The following is a 22,959-nucleotide window of genomic DNA, read 5'->3' as shown; positions in this document are numbered from 1 at the left end:
CTAAAAATCGCAAATCAGTCTGAAAGCGCAGGGGAAAGCTCTCACAAAAGCGCTCTCACTGATTGTGATTGCGCTGGTCATTTATAATGTGAACAAGATCACTTTCCATTATGATTGTAAAATGTAAAATACATATAAATGCATACATATAAGAAGTACTTTTCTTCCAGGGTAAAAAAAAAAAGCACATGCTAGATTTTTAGCCAAGATTGCACAGAGTGATTGTTTTGGCTGATGGTATTCAGCGTGTGCATGAGATTGAATGTAGGTTAGGCCTTTTGTTTTTCATTAATTCACTTCAGAGGCAAAATATTTGTGCTAAAAATTACCAGCACTGGAAATAAGTATACTGACATTTGCACTAGAATAGCAAAATAAAAAATCACCAAAAGAGAAAAAAAAATCAGGTACTTTTCCGTTAGACGGGCGCATCCGGCAGGTGGCGCTAATTACATTAAAAGTTCACATTAACACAAAAGTGTTAATGTAACCGCTTGTCGGCAGGTGGCGCTAATTACATGATTACTTGACGTCACTTAAAGGGAACCAGAGGCCCCAGAAAAAATATTTTATACATACCTGGGGCTTCCTCCAGCCCCATACACACGGATCGCTCCCACACCGCCGTCCTCTGCTTCCTGGATCCGACGGTACCGGGTCCCCAGCATGGCCGCCAGTCGGACGGCTGACGCGGCCAATAGTCCGCGTCACACGGAGCTCCCTCCATGTACGTACGCATGAGGCTGCTTACTGCGCAGCCGCATGCGTACGGGTATGGAGGGAGCTCCGTGTGACGCGGACTATTGGCCGCGTCCGCCGGAAGTGATAGGACCTGGTACCACCGATCCAGGAAGCAGAGGATGGCGGCGTGGGAGAGATCCGTGTGTATGGGGCTGGAGGAAGCCCCAGGTATGTATAAAATCTTCTTCTTTTTTTTTTATTTCGTTCCTCTCTGGTTCCCTTTAAAATGTTAATGTTGCCGAATGTATACTGTTTGAAGTGGCCGGCTCACTGCGGCCAAATGTATATTAAAAAAGTGAGTTAATTAAAATAAACCGGCGGCTTGATCTGTTACATTGCCGCCGGCTTATTTTAATTCCTGTCTCGCTCTCCTCCCCCCTTGCCCTCTCTCCTATACAACACTGGCAGCCCTGGGGGGACATGCGTGTGTCCCCAGAATCGTTCGTCGCAATAAAACAAGCAGTATTCCCTGCCGCGACGAAGGACTCTGGAGGGACACGCATTCTCCCCCCCCAAGGCTGCCAGTGTTGTATAGGAGAGAGGGCAAGGGGGGAGGAGAGCGAGACAGGAATTAAAATAAGCCGGCGGCAATGTAACAGATCAAGCCGCCGGTTTATTTTAATTAACTCACTTTTTTAATATACATTTGGCCGCAGTGAGCCGGCCACTTCAAACAGTATACATTCGGCAACATTAACATTTTAAGTGACGTCAAGTATTCATGTAATTAGCGCCACCTGCCGACAAGCGGTTATGTGAACTTTTAATGTAATTAGCGCCACCTGCCGGATTCGCCCGACTAACAGAAAAGTACCAAAAAACACTACACCCCCCCCCCCTCAACTAAAACATTTAAATGGGTTTATACAGTAGTATAAACCGATTTAAACCCGTGGGGAAAGTATGTGCAATATACTTCAACTAAACCTCATTGAGCATTCTGCGCTGTGCTCTTGCAGTCATCTTTCCAGGATGGCCACTCCTAGCAGCAGTGCTGAGCTTTCTCCGTTTATAAACAATATGTCTTATCATAGACTGATGAACTGCAAAGCTTTTGGAGATACTTTTATAACCCTTTCCAGCTTTATGCAAGTCAACAATTCTTAATTTGTTTTTTTGTTTGAGGCACCATTCACTTTAGGCAGTGCTCTTTTGTTAAAAGCAAGCCCAAAACTGGTGTGTTTTTTATAGGGCAGGGCAGCTGTAACCAATACCACCAATCTCGTCTCATTGATTGGACTCCAGCTGGCTGACACCTCACTACAATTAGCTCTTGGAGATGTCATTTGTCTAGGGGTTCACATACTTTTCCCACCTGTACTGTGAATGTTTACATGGTGCGTTCAATAAAAACATGGAATGTGCGGTATTAGTTTAACCTTCGGGACTGGCCGCCTAACCCCCTTTAAGGACCAGGCATTTTGCGGTGGGGGGTGCGTGTTTCGGGGGGTCAGGCGGCCGGATCCCCTCTGTGGCTGGCTGTGCAGTGTCACCCACCATGGTGGCAGGTGTCCCCCCTTTTGCCAACAGCCATCACTCACCTTCCAGGCTCCAGCGATGAGCCGCAGTAGCCCCCTCTTCTCCAGCCGGCATCTCTGCTCCTAATGCCGCTCAGTTCCGGGTCGCGGCTTGATGACGTCATCAAGCCGGGACCCGGAACTGAGGTTCATTAGAAGCGGAGATGCTGGCCAGAGCAGAGGGGGACGCCGATCGTCGCTGGAACAGCAGGGAGGTGAGTGGATCCTCTTCTTTTCCTCCCTGTTGCCGCCGCTGTCAAAGTGATCACTACGATCTGACGGCGATCGTAGTGATCACTCGGGGGAGATGTCAGCTGTCATATGACAGCTTAATCTCCCCCTCCGGATGCGCATGATCGCATCGGGAGCGGAAACGGCGGGCCGGCGTAGATCCTACGCAGCATCAGGCTAGAACAGCCACAAGTGCGGCGTAGGATCTCATTCACATGGTCCCGAAAAGGTTAAGCATACTATGATTGTCTATTGTTGTCACTTAGATGAAGATCAGATCACATTTTATGACCAATTTGTGCAGAAATCCATATAATTCCAAAGGGTGCGTGCGTGTGTGTGTGTGTGTGTGTGTGTGTGTGTGTGTGTGTGTGTGTGTGTGTGTGTGTGTGTGTGTGTGTGTGTGTGTGTGTGTGTGTGTGTGTGTTTGCGTGCATGTGTGTGTGTTTTGAAGATTTTGTGTGCTCATAACTTATGTTCTAAGACCTCTTTTTTCCCTCTCTGGCAACAGCTGGAGTAATTGCTGATCCTGTGGAATAGATAAAATCACCTTTAAAAGATTAATGAAATTCTGGAACTCTCCTTAGGAAACTTGGAGAAAGTTTTGTGAAGGTATTGCCTGCAATATGTGAGAATAAAGATAATAATTATGCAGCCCTCTTGTTATTCTGGACCAGAGTACCTCGCTTTGCATACATTTCCTCTCTCTTTCCTCAAGGGTAATGGCTGTTGTTTATAACCATTAATGCATTCAACACTGGTGCTTCCTGTTAATGATGTGGTAGTTAAAACTAAACCGCGCATTTATCTTGTATGGAAATTATTGTGGGCCGCACTGTTCAGTCGCCAGAGGGTGGATCTGCCAAGTTGGAATCCTGGGTAAAATGCTTGCATTAGCAAAGTTTATTTTAAACCAATCTTTAGACCTGAGACACAGTTACATAGTTAGTTTGGTTGAAAAAAGACATCTGTCCATCAAGCCCAACCAGAAATTTTTTTTTTTTAAAAAGCACCATCCTGAACCTGCACATATGCTAGTTGATTCAGGGGAATACAAAAACATTACAAGGCCTGGGCCAATTAGCCTTAAAGAGACTCCGTAACAAAAATTGCATCCTGTTTTTTATCATCCTACAAGTTCCAAAAGCTATTCTAATGTGTTCTGGCTTACTGCAGCACTTTGTACTATCACAGTCTCTGTAATAAATCAACTTATCTCTCTCTTGTCAGACTTGTCAGGCCTGTGTCTGGAAGGCTGCCAAGTTCTTCAGTGTTGTGGTTCTGCTATGAACTCCCCCATCCAGGCCCCTCTATGCACACTGCCTGTGTGTTATTTAGATTAGAGCAGCTTCTCTCTTCTCTCTTATCTTTTACAAGCTGGATAAATCGTCCTCTGAGCTGGCTGGGCTTTCACATAGTGAGGAATTACAGACAAGGGCAAAGCTGTTTGCAGGAAGAAAAGAGCAGCCTGACACTTCAGTGCAAGAGAGATGCAGGGGGAAAGAAACACACAAATGATCTCTTGAGATTCAAAAGGAAGGGTGTATACAGCCTGCTTGTGTATGGATGTATTTTCTATGTGTGGACATACTGTACATCAACCTACTTCCTGTTTTGGTGGCCATTTTGTTTGTTTATAAACAAACTTTTTAAAACTGTTTTTAACCACTTTTAATGCTGCGGGGAGCGGCGAAATTGTGACAGAGGGTAATAGGAGATGTCCCCTAACGCACTGGTATGTTTACTTTTGTGTGATTTTAACAATACAGATTCTCTTTAAAAGGGAAACATTCCTTCTCCAGAAATGCCGACTCCAGTGGGCAGTCAGATAAATCCCTGGATCAACTCTTCCAGGAATTACCTAATAATTATAGCCGTGGATGCCCTTCAATGCAAGGAAAGCATCCAAGCCCTCGTTAAAAAACACTCTGGGGGATACTTACCTCGGGAGGGGGAAGCCTCTGGATCCTAACAAAGCTTCCCCTGTTCTCCAGTGTCCCGGCAATCCAGCGCTGCAGCTCTCCGAACATCGACGAGGTAAATATTTACCTACCGCGATCCTGCGCAGGCACACTAGTGGCTCTTAATTCTGGTTAAGGCAGAAATAGCCGAACCCGATCAGATCCGCTCTACAGCGCAGACGCGAGTCCTTTGCGTCTGCGCAGTAGAGCGGATCCGATCGGGTTCGGCTATTTCTGCTTTATCCCGAATGAAGAGCCGCTAGTGCGCCTGCGCAGGATCGCGGTAGGTAAAGCTTGTCAAGCCTTGTGGAAGGACTTTCGGGGGCGCCAGCGCTGGATTCCTCCAAGCTACAGAGGACGGGGAAGCCTCATTGGGACCCTGGGGCTTCCCCGTCCCAAGGTAAGTATCCCCCAGAGGGTTTTTTTTTTGTTAGTGTCTCTTTAAATGCAGATATAGAGTTTGCCATAACTACTTCCTGAGGTAAGATATTCCAGATTTTAATCGCTCTCACTGTGAAGGACCCATTTCTAAATAGATGGCAAAAACTTTTTTCCTCCAGACACAAATCATGTCCCCTTGTCCTTGTCAGTCCAATGGCTTTCATCAAATTTTATTTCATTTTTGTCAAAGTCTTAATTACTTTTTTTTTTTTTTTTGTGTTGCTGTGTTTTATTTTCCAATAATTACATATTTATTCTAATATTCACACATATAAATGCATTAAGCAATCTGCAGAGTAGAATCGAGACAGGTGCATTGAAGCAAATGTGGAGCAACTTGCCCAAAGCGGCCAATCAGGATTCAGCTTTTCTGTTAGGCTGCTTTAGGCAAGAGCTTCGTTTTACATCCATTTCTTTGCCTCTGTCTTAATAAATTATCCTCTCCATGGCATAATATTTTATTTATTTAATAATTATTTCATAATTATTTTTAACATATCTATGCTTGATCCTTAAAGATGAACTGTAGTGAAAATAAAATAAAGAATAAAATTGCTTATTTTTTTCAATATTAATTTATAGATTATTTACTCAGCGTTTGCCCATTGTAAAGTCCCTGATTTACGTACTGAAATGTATCACTGGTGGTGACCTTTTTGGTTCTGCCAGGTGATCTGCACAGAATGCCATTACAATACTAGGTACTCCTCACACTACTATAGACGATCTGTACAGAATGTACGTGAGGGCTGGTACACACCAAGAGCACTTCTGAACGCTTTTTAAAACTCGCTTCAAAAAGCGCTTGGCTAATGTATTTGAATGGGACAGAGCATACCAGAGAGGTGCGCTTTTTTCCTGAACGCAAACGCGGGTCCTGCAGCATTTTTGCTGATTTCTGAGGCAATTCAGCCACAATGTTAAGTACAGGAAAGTGGAAAATCGCTCTGAAATGCCCTAGATCAAAGCGATTTTCCAAGCGTTTTTGTTACAGAAGCTGTTCAGTTACAGCTCTACTGTAACAAAATATAAAAACCGCTACACCAAAATGCTCCACAAATTGCTAGGCATGCTTAGAAAATCGCTAGGCACATGACTAGCATCGCCTTAAAAAAATAATTTCAAAAAGTGCTGAGTGTTTGCTTTTACGCTAGTGCTTTTTGGTGTGTACTGAGAGTTCTATGCACAGAGGGAGATACTGCTTGCTTGGCAGTTGGAAAAAGTTACTTTGTTATTTCCGTTATTTGTTATTATATTATATTGTTATTTCCCACAATGCAACGAGGTTCACAGACAGCAAACTGTCAGGACCTTGGTCATGACATCACACTGTGGGAGGGGTTTCACCACAATATTAGCCATACAAATGTCCCTGATGATCTCTTTGAGAAATTATAAAGATTTCTCCTGGGAGGAGGGGACACAGCCTCAGCTTAAATACTGCTACGATGTGGTGGGGGAAGAAAGGGAAGACCCCGCACCACACTGCACTTGTAGATTGCGCCTGCACAATAGTTCTGGCCAAATATGGAGGAGATGGGCAATTGTGGGAAGTGGACTCACTCTACATATGCTGGGAGACATTTAAGGGGGGGGGGCTCTACCACACGTGTTGAGTCGAGTATAAGCCGAGACCCCACTTTTTTTGGTTTCAAAAACTTGGCTTGTACTCGAGTATATACGGTGTGCTTATTTTGAATTTGATGCCTGTACATGTTTCACAAAAGTTATGATATTGGTGTATTTACTAGTAACACACAAATAAAAGTCATTCTCTGGAATGTACAGCCAAACTTGTTTAATTAGAGTATCAGTCAAACAGAAAGATACAGATCCAAGATGTTTAACATTATCTATTGTAAAAAAAAAAGCATTAAAAAAAAGATATTTTCAGCACAGTTACTCTTTAACCATTTCAGCCCGCGGGGATTTTTCACCTTATGCATCAGAGCAATTTTCACCTCCCATTCATTCGCTAATAACTTTATCACTACTTATCACAAGTTATTGATCTATATCTTGTTTTTTCCGCCACTAATTAGGCTTTCTTTGGGTGGTACATTTTGCTAAGAATGAGGGCTCATTTCCACTATCGCGAATTCGCATGCATTTTTCGCATGCAAATTCGCATAGCAATACAAGTGAATGGGACTGTTTCCACTTGTCAGGATTCCTTTGCGTTTTTCTGTGCAGAAAAAATTCGCATGGCAGAGCCATCAGAATTCGCATACCGCATACCGCTATGCGAATCGCATACAATGCATTTAATAGGAAATTCGCATGAGGTTTGGGTATGCGAATTTTCATGCGAATTTTCATGCGAATTCGCACAGAAACAATGGAAAAGCACACCAGCACTGCCATGGTTAAATTCGCATACATCGTCATCCATGCGAATTCGCGTGCGAATACGCATGAAAATTCGCATGGACCCGCATGCGAATTTCGCATCCGCATGCGAATTTTTACCGCGGCGATTCGCACCGCACAAGTGGAAATTGTTTTTTATAAATGCAATTTAATTATTTAGGAATATCAAGAAAAAAATGGAAAAAATTCATTATTTCTCAGTTTTTGGCCATTATAGCTGTAAAATAATCCATGCTACCATAATTACAACCTATGTATTTTATTTGCCCGTTTGTCTCGGTTATTACACCATTTAAATTTTGGCCCTATCACAATATATGGCGCCAATATTTTATTTGGAAATAAGGTGCATTTTTTTCCGTTTTGCGTCCATCACTATTTACAAGCTTATAATTAAAAAAAAAATGTTCGTAGTATTCCTCCTTCACATGCATATTTAAAAATTTCAGACCCTTAGGTAACTATTTGTTTTTGTTTTTTTAATTGTAATTTTTTTTCCATTAAAATTTTTATTTGGGTAATTTTTGGTGTGGGAAATAAACAGTTAATTTTAACTGTTAAAATGTGTGTAAATTGCCTTCAAAAATGCATGTAGATGTAGTTTTACTATTTGGCCACAAGATGGGCACATTGAGGGTTTTTTTTTTTTTTTTTAATGTCCCTCTCGCTTCCGGAAAGCATAAGGAGGACGAAGAACTTTTTTTTTCTGAAAAACCGCGGCCTCTGATAAGAGACCATCGGTTTTTCTGCTGGGGACTTTGATCGGTGATCGGGAACTATGTTCCTATTCACTGATCACAGGGCTACCGGGAAACAACACGGGGGCACGGGAGCGTGCCTGCGATCGCGCGCGGCAGCGCACCGAAGTGCGGCAGAGCAGCCGCCTGGACGTGAGGATCACGTCTGGCCAGCTGAAATGGTTAAAGAGGAACTGTCGCGAAAATCTTAAAAATTAAAACACATACAAATAAGAAGTAGAGTTCTTCCAGAGTAAAATGAACCATAAATTACTTTTCTCCTATGCTGCTGTCACTTACAGTAGATAATAGAAATTTGACATTACCGACAGGTTTTGGGTTAGTCTCTTCATGGGGGATTCTCAGCATGACCTTTATTCTATATAAAGACATTTCCTGAAAAAGGTTTATACAATGATGCTGGCCAGCCTCCCTGCTCACAGTATACTTTTTTGGCAGTTGGACGGAGCAACTGCCATTCACTAAGTGCTTTTAAAAATAAAGAATACCCTAAGAACCTCCTATGAGAAGATGAGCTAGTCCAAAATCTATCGGTAATGTCAGATTTCTACTACTTACTGTAAATGACAACAACATAGGAGAAAAGTAATTTATGGCTCAAATAAGAAACGTACTTCTTATTTGTGTATGTTAACATGTATTTTAAATGTTAAGATTTTCGTGACAGATGTCCTTTAAATTATCACGTCATTTCAAAAAGCAGTAGCGGGGTGCAACGTCTTTTGCCGTGTTTGTGTACTGCTTTTGCGGTATATTTACGATTTTTCTTGTTTGTTTTGTTTTGGCCTGACTGGGAAAAAGTGTCAGGTGTTGTCCTTACAGATCTATTACCGCTCTCAATGGGAGACAAATCACTATCGTAATATGAGGTTCCTGTTACTTCAGCCTCACTGTAGGAGAAACTGAGCTTTTTGATTACTTTTGTTTTGTTTTGTTTTCTTTTTTGTTTTGTTTTTCATCATGGGAAGATGTTCTATGTTTTATTTTATGTTTCTTTTTCTAAAGCCTCATACACATGTTAGATCAGGGATGTCGAACTCCAGACTTTAAAGAAAACCTGAACTAAAAATTAAAAGTCAAAATACGCATACACAAGTCATACTTAACTCCCATGTAGTCTACTCCTCAGTGTCTTTCTCCTGTCCCGCGTCCTGTTTGTTCACTGTGATCAAGGGAATTTTGAAAATAGCCATTACCCACAACAGCTTTCTGGTCAGCACACAGTTAAACTGTAACATCTTATAGAAAGTGGTTTTGCGCTCCTCTAAATCACTACTATTACTTGCACTACAACACTGGTCCCAATGGATCGCTAACCCTGGGGGGTATCACCTCCCTAACCAAATTTTGTATTTGCACCAATCTGGTGCGTGGGTGCAGCGCTCAACAATGTACCTATCACCACTATGTGCATACAATAATGAGCATACAATAATCCCACCAACAGTATACACGATATATACAAGATAGTTCCTTTACATCAATATCATCATATATAATAATACAGATAACAGCATGCATGAATGTCCCAATGCTGTCAGGCCTTTACTCCTATATGAGACTATGGGCCATATTCTATTGCTGAACTCGCCAGCGCTAAGCACTGGCGAGTTCTTAACTTAGGCGATGGGGGCATCGCCTAATCTAATTAAACTTTAGACCCCCCCAGGCGGAAAAGAACTCGCTTGGGCGATATAATCGCCCAGCGAGTTCTTAACACGGAATCCAATTACCCTTATCATGTCTCCGGGAAGCGATGCTTCCCGGCAGACATGAGCGTTAGCTCAGACCTGCAAAAAGCAGGTCTAAACTAGCTAACGCACGTCGTCGCCGCAGCATCTGGGGGTCTCCTTTAATAAGGAGACCCCCAGAGCTCCCCGTCGGGTCGCCGCACAGTTTAGAAGCCAGCGCGCAGCTCTGCCCGGCTCCTCTGTCATACGTACCGCCGCCGATCACCCGCCGCCTCTCGCTGCAAAATCCGTCACGTAATTACAGTGTATCTAACACTGTAATTACTGTGCGCATAGAAGGAGCCCGGGCAAAGCATCTTTGAATCTGCAGCCGGGCTCCCCATTGGTCTGCTGTGTGAGCCATTTTATTGGTTCAGACAGCAGACCAATGGGGAGCCCGGCTGCAGATTCAAAGATGCTTTGCCCGGGCTCCTTCTATGCGCACAGTAATTACAGTGTTAGATACACTGTAATTACGTGACGGATTTTGCGGCGAGAGGCGGCGGGTGATCGGCGGCGGTACGTATGACAGAGGAGCCGGGCAGAGCTGCGCGCTGGCTTCTAAACTGTGCGGCGACCCGACGGGGAGCTCTGGGGGTCTCCTTATTAAAGGAGACCCCCAGATGCTGCGGCGGAAGATGTCGGCGATGTTCGGCAGACGAGTGCGCATGTGTGGGGAGTGAGGCTGTGGTGCTGATGGACAGCACCACAGCGTAAACCTCACTCCCCATCGCTCGGTAACAGGGAGAATCGCTCAGGCTTTCGCCTGGGTAATGCTCCCTAACGATCGGCCATCGCGCGAAGGATATGGGCAATAGGATTTGCCGGTAATCCTCGCGCGATGGCAAGGTGATAAGTAGCTCGCATCTGCAAGCTACTTATCACCTTGAATAGGATATGGCCCTATGTCTCAAACAGCAACAGTTCAGATTGTTCCAGCACAACTTGATTAGATCCACAATAGATATAACTCACACCCTTACCAACGATATTGGCTGATCAAGTTAAAATCAGCATCAGCGTTTGCCCAGTAGAGGGATATGGTCTCCTCCTCTCACAAGCCGATTTTTCCACGATGTCACTCAAAAAGATAAAAAATGGCAGAACATAGCGTGATCCTGTTTCAACTACCTTGTAATCACCACTCGTGCTCGCTTTGTGTATCCATACAAGTGCCTCCACCACCGTGGAAATAGTAAAAATACACACTCACCAACCGCTATGGCTGATCCAATGAACCAGCTACACTCGCTTGTCTGGGGTATCACCACTGACCCGCCAGTACTGCACCTTAAGGAACTCAAAAAGAAGCCTCCATAGCGTAACTCCGTTTAATAATATATAAAAACACAAAGTGTTGCACTCACATGTCATAAAAGTTAAATGCGCATTTAAAAGCTGAGCGTCCTCATTGCTTCCAATCGTATCCAGCGTCTCCGCACACTGCGCCTGAGGCTCCGTAACATCGCCCACTTGAGCCATAGGGAAACATAGACATTACCTGGTACATCAGTTTTCCGCTCAGCTATAACTGACAGCAACTGATATTTTACTGACAGCAACTGATATATTTCAGATCTGACAAAATATTGTCAGAACTGGAAGGGATTATGGTCAGAAGAAAATGATGAGCTTCTGAGAGGAACTGATGGCAAGGTAACGCTGTAATGTTCATTTGAAGTTACCTCATGTGTTTATTTTAAATATTTTTACTCAGTACAGGTTCTCTTTAAAGAGAAACTCTGACCAAAAATTGAACATTATCCCAATCAGTCGCTGATACCCACTTTTACATGAGAAATCTATTCCTTTTCACAAACAGACCATCAGGGGGCGCTGTATGACTGCTATTCAGTAAGGAGTTCATTGGGCAAGACTCCCTAACACTGCTACTGCCTACTGAGTGCGCTCTAGTGGCTGCCTCGCAAGCGCTTTGAGTCCGACAGGAGAAAGGCGCTATACAAATACTGCCATTATTATTGTTGTGAAACCCCTCCCACAAGTAACCTCTCCCACAAGAAAAGTTCAAACTTTTGTGGGAAATAGCTTTTTACAGCTGTTTCCAACTGCCAAAAACCATGCAGCAGCTACATCACCTGCCAACAGTAAAATGTTCACTGGAGTTCCTCTTTAAAGTAGTAAAAATGTTTCTGTACTGTGTTAGCCAAACAGCTCACTGGCTCCCGCCTGCTGATCACCTGACATCTAACTGCTAAACAGCCACCAGCACAACTGCCATCTACGTGTTTACTATTTACCTGCATCAGTGTTTTACTACAGCTAACATCTGGAAATATGCCTGAAGAAGGGGACTAGATCCCAGAAAGCTGGCATTATTTCACTTTATCAGTTAGCCATTAAAAGGTATTACTTTTACAAGACTTTGTTTTTTTTCTACCTACAGTCCTTAAAGTGAAGCTGAAGTGAAATTAAAAGAAGAAAAATCAGATACTCCCCTATGGATTCTATAGATCCTTCCCTGTCCTCGCTCGTTACCCTCGTTCCAGCGCTGTACCCTCCGATTCATGTACAGTATTTACCATCTGCCTTCAGGGTTCCTCGGAAGGCTTCAGGAGCCTTCACATCTCCAAGTGCTCCCGAAGACAGATGGCTCTGCACTGAGAGAGGAGAGGGAAGGCTCTATAGGATCCAGAGCCTTTCCTCTCTGTAGCCGAGTATGTGACTTTTTTTCCGTTTTAAAACATGGGGAGACAGTGGTGGATTTACCTCCTCCAAGTAGACGCAAAAAGTACTAACATAGAAAATGTATTGACACACTCCAAAGTTCTTTGCAACGCGTTTCGCAGGTAGGACCCTGCTTCATCAGGCAATGGGGTATATGGGAAATGCAGCGTGGGCAGCATGGTGGAATAGTAATTAGCGCTCTCACCTTGCAGTGCTGGTTCCCCGATTCAAATCCCAGCCAAGGCACTATCTGCAAGAGTTTGTATGTTCTCCCCATGTCTGCATGGGTTTCCTCTGGGCACTCTGGTTTCCTCCACATCCCAATAACATACAGATAAGTTAATTGGCTTTCAATAAATTGGCGCTAGACTATTATACATGCACTACGCGATACATATATAGACATATGACTATGGAAGGGATTAGATTGTGAGCTCCTCTGAGGGACAGTTAGTGACAAGACCATATACTACATGTCGGTGCTATATAAATACTTAAAATAAATTAAAAAAATAAATAAATACAGGTCTCAGTCGGGCCTAGCGCCTCTGTGTAGACTTCGACACCTGTGTGGTAGATGAACTGCAACTGAGAAAAGATGGTCCATGCTGTCTTGGCCAAGAATCTAGGCCATTTTGCTCTGTTTACTTTCCCACCGTATGCAGGTCACTTGGTTGCCACTCTGTTGTCATACCCTCTGTATTGACAGCTGATTTGCATGTCTGTACAGGGCTTGTTCCCTGCAATATGGCTCTAATGATTGGGTAATTAACCGTTTAGCAGCCAGTTTAATTAGAGGCTTGCAAGTGCTTCAAACCAATTTATTTTAGCACATTTTTGTATTTCTTATTTGTTACATTTACTTTGCTTCTAATTAGTACTGCTGTAAATTGTATTTATGGCCACTTGTCACTAGGGGGCAGTGTGAGACAACAACAGGGGACTTCTGCTTTCAGTTTCTATATTACCTGCTAGTAGAGAGAGATCAAAGCATTCCAAGAATTTACAGCACGAGTTCTGCCGGCTGAGGTCAAAATCAGAGCACTTATCTCAAACGAGATAACTCTATTGAAGCTGCTAATGGATTTATAAAGTATGTGTAAGCGGCTTCAGTCCACACATATACCAAACTGTTTGCATAATTATTCTTATGCCTTTTCATTTTATCTTTTTTCTCATTTACCAAATTTTAAACACATGTCAATCTGCATTTTTAATTGATCATCAAGCTCCTTAAAATCATCCTTATCTTTAAACAGCCAAAAATTCTGTTTGAACCATTTTTATAAGATTCTTGCAGCTTATCCAATTCCTCTGATAGAGTCATGCACTTATCTTATTCCTCTGAATAATTTTAATTAAGCAGAGCGAGCAAGTGTTTAATGCTTCATTCCAGTCCATCTTATGAGAATCGCCGTTCAAACTAAATGAAGGAAACTTTTTCATTATTAAGCCCTTCAGAACGCATTTTAGACTGTCATGTTCATTAAAAGTTTGTACCTCCCACCCCTTGTCTTCATTAAAGTGGACCTGAACTCAGAACTTCCTCTCTGCTCTAAAAGATAAGCAACAGGATAATGATCTTAAAGCGGAATATAACCCAGCATTTCATCTTTGCTCTAAAACATTATTTATAGCATAATATATGCAAGCAGCATTTTTTTTTTCTTTTTACTAGACCAGCATTACAAGGGTTACACACAGAGCTTGAAAGTTCAGTGCAGTGAAATGTGGACGCATCAGAAGTTGTAGATTGTTATCTTGTGTTTACTTAAATGTATCAAGTGAGGAATGTGACACATTCTCTGACTGTGGAGAAGCAGCTGGACATAGACAGAGAGTCAACGCATGTCTGCCTTCACTACATAATGAATAAAACCAGTTATTAATAAAATGCAAAGTTAGCTCACAAAGCAAAAAACTGTACTTTTGGGAACCTATAATTTCTAAATGAGTAATAATACTTATGCACAAATGCAAATATGATAACTGTATGGCATATAAAAAGCAGGAAAACATGTTTTTATTGAATATTATGTCAGGGTTTTAAACCGCTTTAACATAACATTTCGTTGTTATAACTGATACAAATCCTGCAATAATTCTGCATTGTGTCTACCTCCCACTTTCATGGAAGCAGACATATTGTTAGCATCCTGTGTTTACCAATTAGCTGCTCTGCCGTGATAGATGAGAGATCAAATTATAACTTGTGATTAGTCATAGATGAGGGGGAATTAGACAGACTAAACTCTGTAAATACATACAGGGTCGATTTCTCTCTGTTTTCCTTCTGTCCTGTGCAGAGTTCAGGCCCACTTTAATCTATATATCTTCCAATCTGTCAAGGCAAAGGCAGCCTTTCATTTGAATCATGTGTTTGTGTGCAAATGTTAACATACAAAATAGCTGTGCTCATCCTACACAGATCATAAATAGGGGAAAGTCAGGTACAAAGTGATGTGGTTGGGTGGATGCCTATATGTGTGTGTTCCTCTTATTTAAAGGTTAAAGAGGACCCCGAACTGGGGCTGGAAATCAGAAAAAGATCAATGCTACCTGATCTGGGGGGCTGGGTGGATCAGGTAGCCGTCTTCTCCGCCGCTCCGTTCACCTGCAATCTTCCGGTTTCACTTTTGTGACTCCTAGGGTCACACCGCTGGAAGAGCCGCTCTCACAGAGCAGCGTGTGCAGCAGGGGACGGGGCCGGGAAGAGACAGTTACCCAATGGCAGCTTTGGAAAGCCTGCAGGAATGCCCCTAGTGGGCATTTTGAGCTGGGAATCCCTCTCCTCCCATTACCCTCTGGAATAGCGGCAACCGTTGCTAATTTCGGGGGGCTGTAACGCAGTAGTGTGTTGGCAGAGAGTACATAAATACAACTTTGACTGTAAATATGAGCTGTAACTGGAATCGTTTGTGTTTTGTACATAGTTGTGTATAGTATACATTTTCCATTGAAAGGCAGACAGTAGGCAATACCTGAAAATACATTTGTTATTAGTCTCCTATTATGTTTATGGCAGCTGAGCCTCTGTCATTGGATGATTGGAAAGAGGCCCAGCAGGGGACGTGACACGGCTTATAGAAGTTCAGGCTGAGGTTACAGTGGAATTACAGATCTCCCGGCTTGGGCAGTTAGGAATCTTACTAACCAGTGATGATGATGATCCTAATTAGCATATTTTGTTTACGCGTAATTCTTATGATTATGATCATAATAACTTATTCGTGTTTGTGCAAATTCTGTGTAAAGTTTGCAAAATTTTGCATGAAAACGAGTGTATGCGTAACGGGGAAACCACAACATGACTATGATCGTAAAAGATAATTTGCAACTATGAAGATGACATGTAAATGATGCGTAATTGACATTTTGCGTAATTATAAGTTATTGCAAAATTATGCACAAATTCATTGCATGAAATTGCAGGTAATTACGAGTTAATGCAAAATTATGATGCAAAATTACGAATGAATGCAAAATGAATTAAGAGTTTGCCGAAAATGACACATCCCGACTTTGCATCATAATTGCAAATTATGATGCAAAATTATGCATATGCGAAATTTCGGCTCATCACTTTTTCTGACAACAAAATTAATTGGATTGATTACAAGCCCAGTATAGTGAATTAGCTCATTTTTAAAGGACAACTGAAGCGAGAGGGATATTGAGGCTGCCATATTTATTTACATTTAAGCAATACCAGCTGCCTGGCTATCCTGCTGATCCTCTGCCTCTAATACTTTTAGCCATAAACCCTGAACAAGCATGCAGAAGATCAGATGTTTCTGATATTATTGTCAGATCTGACAAGATTATCTGCATGCTTGTTACTGGTGTTCTGCAGACACTACTGCAGCCAAATAGATCAGCAGGGCTGCCAGGCAACTGGTATTGTTTAACAGGAAATAAATATGGCAGCCTCCATATTCTTCTCACTTCAGTTGTGCTTTAATTAATAGAAACAATGAAACAAGTATTCTGTAGAAGTGTAAAACAAAAATTAAAAAATAATAAGTGGAGCCATCTCAATAATTGCCTGTTCAGAGGGCATCCCATCGCTTGACAATCAGCTCATTCACTTGTGGTGGACAACAATTTTTGTCCCTTAATTGAATTTTCCTTCCTTCAAATACGTTCCTAGCTTTTAGAGGTCCCCCGTGCCACTGCTGAAGGGATTCTACCAAGCATTATAGCTTTTGAGGCCCCCAGCACTCAAGCAGGCTCTTTTGTGGACACCTCTGTGCCTCCGCCCCCAACTCGAGTGTGTTGCGCATGAAAGAATAACGGACACTTCTACCGCTTTACCTTACTTTGCTTTTCACACTTCTAACACAAACCTGTTACATTGTTCCTGTTAAACTGTACCCAAGCCATAAAATAATACAAAAATCGCACACTTAACTAAGGAGAGGGAAGCCTCTTGATCCTAATGAGACTTCCCTTGGTGTCCTCCGGTAGTCCGATGCCAAGCGAGGACCCCCAGAAGATTGTTGATAAAGACTAGCGGGGTCGTGTTCGTCCTCAAACATGTGTGCGGCTGCTTTATGCTTGTACGAGTATGGCCTGTGCAGTAAGCCTGGCTTACCGCATGGCTGCACTCATGACAGTAGAGGAGTGCGGCACCAACGTTAACCACTTAAGGATCACAGGCTAGACGGAGGACAGCCTCATTAGCATCCAGAGCCTTCCCTAGGTAAGTATGTGAGTTTTAAATTATTTCGACATGTCGGGTTCTGTTTAATTAAAAATAAGTTAATTCACTATAGTGCCCCTTTAACTGACACATTAAACAGTGGATTGAGAGGCCAACCTGAATTAAAGAAATTAAAATGACAATTGTAATTTTTTAAGAGCTACATGTAATCATTTATGATTTTTAAAAAATGGCCGCACTGCCCTGATGACCCATTGCAAGGCCTGCCCTTACCTCTTGTGGAGCCGCAAGTCACAGTCCGTCCATCCAGCCTCAATTCTGGTAGGCTTAGCGCCTGTTTTACCGCATGTGGTAATAACAGTTTGCTATTCTGATAGAATTTTAGTCATAATTTACCGCATACTGTAAATTAGGTTATAAAATCTGCTGTATTTTGCAATATTTTACTGAAGATTGGAATTCGCATGAAAAAATAGGGGGGGTGCTAGCATGTAATTTACCGATCAGTGCCGATCGGCAAAGTCAGTTTGGATGCATTTTGCAGGTTTTAGTGGCGTTCGTGTTGCTGTTTTAGCGGAGTTCCCATTCAGGCTGTGTGATAGAAAAGAATAGTAGAAATAAAACTCCAAATGTTTACTGGATTATTTTATAGCGAATGCCTATAAATATACTTTCCATAGGTTGCTACATAATCAAATATACCTCCCCCCCCCCCCCCCCAAAAAAAAAAAACACTTTCCAAAGACTTTCCTAACTTATGGAAGACAATTAAAGTGGACCTGAACAGGACAGAAGGAAGACAGAGAGAAATGCACCCTGTGTGTATTCAGAGAGTTTAGGCTGTCTAATTCCCCCTCATTTGTGTCTAATCTCAAGTTGTAATTTGATCCTCCCCTGTGTCACATGACTGCCATGGCAGATAAGCCCGTTTGAAAGCACAGGATGTAAACAATATGTCTGCTTCCATGAATCAGGAAGTAGAAATAGTGCCGATTTATTTTAGGATTTGTATCAGCTGTAACAAAAAAATGTTTATTGCTTAAAGGTAATTATGCTGTTGTGTATCTTTTAGGGCAGAGAAGAGGTCTGAGTTCAGGTCCACTTTAAAGACTATTATCATTATTTACCGCATGCTTATGCACTTTTTTCTACGCTTTCCACATTTTCCGCATGTTTTGCCGCATATTTGGAAATGTGGGAAATCTTTCAAATTTGCTAAAAAAAACAAAATGTGAAAATACCAATTGCGGTGTTTTACCAACAAAAAAATGCTTACCGCGCATAGAGGCCAATGTGTTCATCTTTTAGTGTAAAACTCATTGCTGTAAAACTATGGTAATAAATCGTATGATGTTTCTGGTTCACCTCTGCACTGTCTGCTTTCCCCTCTATTGATCTCTCCCTGACCTCTTACGTTTGATTGCAACCATTAAGCCTCAATGGCCTTCAGTTTTCCGGTGAAGCTCTACCAAAAGAGAGCCTTTCTTCAAAGTGGATATTTTGAAACATGTATTTATGAATTGCTTTCTGCTCAGAGAAGAGACATCTCAGTAAAGGCGTTTTTCATGTCTTGTGTTCAGGCAAGCTCTTCAAGTCTCTGGACCTCAGCCTGATTGTCGAGTTTATCCTCATGTTCTACAAAGACAAGCCCATCGACTGGCTGCTGGACCACATCCTGTGGGTGAAAGTGTGCAATCCGGAGAAAGACGCAGTGAGTATTGAGGATGGCGTTTGGCTTATTGACAAAATGACTTCTTTGTGGGCATCTGAAATCCCTTCTGCATTGTCGGCTGCATTTGTAAGTTTCAAATAACATCATATTGGCAGGTTTGAAGGTTTCTGCCAGGATTTGATAAGCTGAACTAACATCATGGAATAACATAGCGGCAAGAGTTCTACAGACAAGACAAAACAAATATTTATATTGGGCTTTTCTCCTGGCTGACCCAAAGCGCTCGAGCTGCAGCCGCTAGGCCACCCTCAGTAGGCAGGAGCAGTGTTAGGGAGTCTAGCCCAAGGACTCCTTACTGAATAGGTGCTGTGGCAGCGCTGCATTTATTTCCTCAGTCTCAGGATGTAATATTTCAAAATGGGATTATACTACCAAAACTAAAATTTCAGTAACTACTCTTAGGTACTTAAAAGAACATTCAAAAGCATTCCCAAGTATTCCCTGTGTGTAAAATACATTTATTTTCACTTGTTATCGGCAAAGGCAAAAATTTCTTCCCATGCCCGGCTCGGTCATGTGATCAGGAGCTGGCGAATGTTAGCAGAGAGTGTGCGGCTGTGATGCATGGAAGGGACCTTCAGCCCCGGAGCAGATAAATGTTTAACTGCTCCCTTAACTAATCTGCATGCCGGTGAGGGAATTGTGGGCCCCCCTCGATCGCAGGGGTAGCAGGGGCTATTGTTATAGGATTTAAAGGGAATATGAAGTGAAAATAAATTTATGATATAATGAGTTGTATGTGTAGTACAGCTAAGAAATAGAACATTAGTAGCACAGATATTAGTCTCATATTGTTTCCAGTACACGAAGAGTTAAGGAACTTCAGTTGTTATCTATGCAAAAGAGCTTCTCTGAGCTCTCTGACCAATGAATTGTCAGCTACTGTGCTGTTTCAGAAGCACTTATCTTAACCTGTCTCTCACGGTCACTAGCTCTGCTTTGTATCATAGCTTAAAATGCACTGTGTAGTTTGTAAACTGCCAGTATTAGAGAATGATACAATGTTTTTAAAAAAAAAAAAAAAAAAGCTATATAACTGAAAATTTAAATATGAGACTCTTTTCTTTGCGACTAATGTTCTAGTAATTATCAGAACTACACATACAATTCATTATACCATAAGACGTTTTTCGCTTCAGTGTCACTTTAAGAAATCCTCTGCACTGCGTATGTGTAGATGTGATGTATCTGGTAACTGCCTCGTCTTCCATACTCGTACGTCAGAAGCAAACATGCTATAATGCTTCTCCAATTACCTTTCTCAGCTTCTTACCCTGCAGGAGCCAAACAAAGCCCAACCGTTAAGAAATTGATGCTCGTTTCCTGGTTTTTGTTTAAAAAACAATTTTTCCGGTTAACCATTCTTATTTCTACTTTTGAGGTTCCCCAGCTAGGAAATGATTGAGCTTTTCTTATCCAACGCCGTTGTGTTTAATCAAAGTCAATAAAAAATACATGGTTAATGTATTGTGCAGCTACCCGGCCTACTGCAGGCCTTTTCTCTGGCTTTGCTTTTCCTTCTGCCAATTGAAAAGCTTTTTCAAACTGGCGGCTCAGCCTAACAGAAAGATGGGATCATTTCAGAGGTCTTTCAGGGATTATAAGAAATTGGATATTCTAGCAGACGTTAGAAAGCAATAACAGTGACACAGAAATACTGGAAATAAGAACATTGCACATCAAGAGAACATTATATGCGGAGATCAGGACTTAAATAAGTGCATTTTATTAATTTGATTTGCTTCAAATGTGTCTGGGTGATCTCACCACAGTATTATTGCATTATCCTCATTACTAATGGCGGAAAAGTCACTTTGCTTCAATGTTCCCGACAGAAAGAGATGGCAGAACTTAGCGTGACGCTTAGGAATGAGAAGTAGATGATGATTATTCACCAGAACAATATTGGCTGGTAGGTTCAGTCATTTAAAAGGAATTTGGAAGAGCAGGAATATGGAAGCTGACTTGCTTTGCAGGTTCCAGGGCTGTCATTCCTAATTACTTCAAAGAATGACATATGGCAGGTTGTACAGAATTATTCAGGGTACCCATTTTTGCCTTAGTTATCCTGGTTTCAGCGGTATGGAACACTTATTATATCTAAATGGAGCCTTGACCCCCTCAGTGATGTTGTGCCTTGGCAGTGATGTCATTTGCCCCTCAATGGGCTTCTTAAAGAATACCTGAACCAAGTAAAATGATTTAAAATAAACAATGTACCTGCAAATGAATATTACATACTTACCTCGCCGTCAGTTCCTCTGAGAAGCTCATTATTTTCTTCTAACGATTCCTTCCAGTTCCAACTAGATCTAGTCGTACTGGTCTCTCCACAAGCTGAAAGCCTTTAAGGGAGACTTAAGTCAAATAAAAATCTGAGTTTAACTTACCTACTCCATGGAGCCAAATTAATCCATGCCATACACTGATGAGGATCAAACAATCCGAAACAGTCTGTATGCATGTTGGATTATTATGGCTCTGTACAAATTACCAAGCTGACACATCATTGCATTCCAGCGGTTCTGGAGGTGTGTTTAGCTTCTAAGGGCAACAATGGTTAATTTGCATATATTCAGCAGTGTTGCACTGGGAGACATCTCAAGCTCACTCCAACCTGAATTATCGCAAATTCTTTCTGTTTTAAGAAAGCAAACTTTTGTTTTCCTTAGTATTTTAGTAAGAGGGCTTTTAAGACCATTGTAGCCCCTCACACACTCCAATGAGTTCTGGTTCACCATGAGCTTGCTGGTTAGTCTGTAACTTACCTGGGGCTTCTTGCAGCCTCCTATGCCTGCAACGTCAGTCCAACTCCCTCCAGCAAGTAACAGCGACCCCTGCCAAGGTGGCCACCAATTGCCGGCTAGCGCGCATGAGCGACCCCTATCCTTGTGCACCCTGATTGAGGTCCCAGGGCTGGGGAGCACTCTTACATGTACAGTTGTGATTTTCACGTAATGCGCATGCGCAAAAATGCTCCCAGCTGTGGGAGCGCGACGAGGAGGTGCGTGGCTGGCCAGCATTGTGGGGGTCACCGCTGCTTGCTAGAGGGACTCAAACCAATTTTGTGGGCACAGGATGACTCCAGGTATCGCAGAAAGAGAACAGAGGCGCCAACAGGATAAAATATGCTAAAATCTTTGAAATTTCTAGGGAGGCAGTGGTGGACTTACCTCCCTGAAGCAGCCATGAAACTGTTGATTTTCAAACAAATTCAATGTATTCACATACTCCAGAATACAAAGCAACACGTTTCACAGGTATGTTCCTGCTTCCTCAGGCAATAACAGGGAGGAGTGTACAACTGTAAAATCAGAGACAAAGAAAGCGCCATCAGATTATTGTTTGTATCTTAGTAAGGGATATGTAGATAATAAAGAAAAACCTTACTCTTGGAACATTTGTTTATCCCATGAAGAATTATCCCTTGGTGCTATGTGTATACTGTACATAGTATGCTACATGTGGGGTAGTGAGAATAGATAGGCACAAAGCATGGAAGGTAGTGTCAGTGAGGCAGGTAATGGCATAATTATTAGTGTGTCGTAAAAAGGTACTATAGAATGTGGGGCCGTGCGATGGCCAGGTGCCCAGGGAGGTGGAGGGAGGTATATAGCCAGTGTATAGGAAGGACTAGCTATTTGTATAAAAGAGGGAACAAAAATGGTGATAAATAAGCAAGTGATAAGGCAGGACTAGCTATATGTATAAGAGGTAAGGTAAACTCATCAGTTGCTGTCAGCTATAGCTGAAAGGACAACTGATGTGCAAGGTCCGTGTTTCCTTATGGCTCAAGTGGGCGATGTTACGTGTTAACGGACTGCTGACCCAGAAGCTGTTATGGCCGTCGCCGTTTTTAAAATAGAGGATGCAGAATTCCATTGATCACAGTGGACAAACGGGACACAGTAGAGGAGAAAGAGATTCATGAGTAGACTACATGGGAGGTAAGTATGGCCTGTGTATGTTTATTTTTATTTATTTTTTTTTCGGTTCAGGTTTGCTTTAAAGGACCACTATCGTGAAAAAAGTAGGCAGTTAAAAAATGTGACAGATGACAGGTTTTGGGCCAGTCCATCTTTTTAAGGGGGATTCTCAGGGCTTTCTTTGTTTTCAACAGCATTTCCTGA

At 42.2% G+C, this 22,959-nt stretch overlaps 1 protein-coding gene across 2 annotated transcripts in view; it reads left to right on the top strand.

Annotated features, from left to right (window-relative positions):
• MGAT4B (alpha-1,3-mannosyl-glycoprotein 4-beta-N-acetylglucosaminyltransferase B) overlaps positions 1-22,959 on the top strand; it is an 802,706-nt gene that overhangs the window by 638,286 nt on the left and 141,461 nt on the right. For both annotated transcript variants that reach the window (XM_068278091.1, XM_068278092.1), the window contains exon 9: positions 18,678-18,808. In XM_068278091.1, the coding sequence (XP_068134192.1) occupies positions 18,678-18,808 (131 nt within the window). The remainder of the gene's footprint in view (positions 1-18,677; positions 18,809-22,959) is intronic.

This window comes from Hyperolius riggenbachi, chromosome 3, assembly GCF_040937935.1.
Source record: "Hyperolius riggenbachi isolate aHypRig1 chromosome 3, aHypRig1.pri, whole genome shotgun sequence".
Classification (NCBI taxonomy): domain Eukaryota; kingdom Metazoa; phylum Chordata; class Amphibia; order Anura; family Hyperoliidae; genus Hyperolius; species Hyperolius riggenbachi.
The sequence above is the reverse complement of the archived record's forward strand: the minus strand, read 5'-3'. Positions and strand labels throughout refer to the sequence as shown.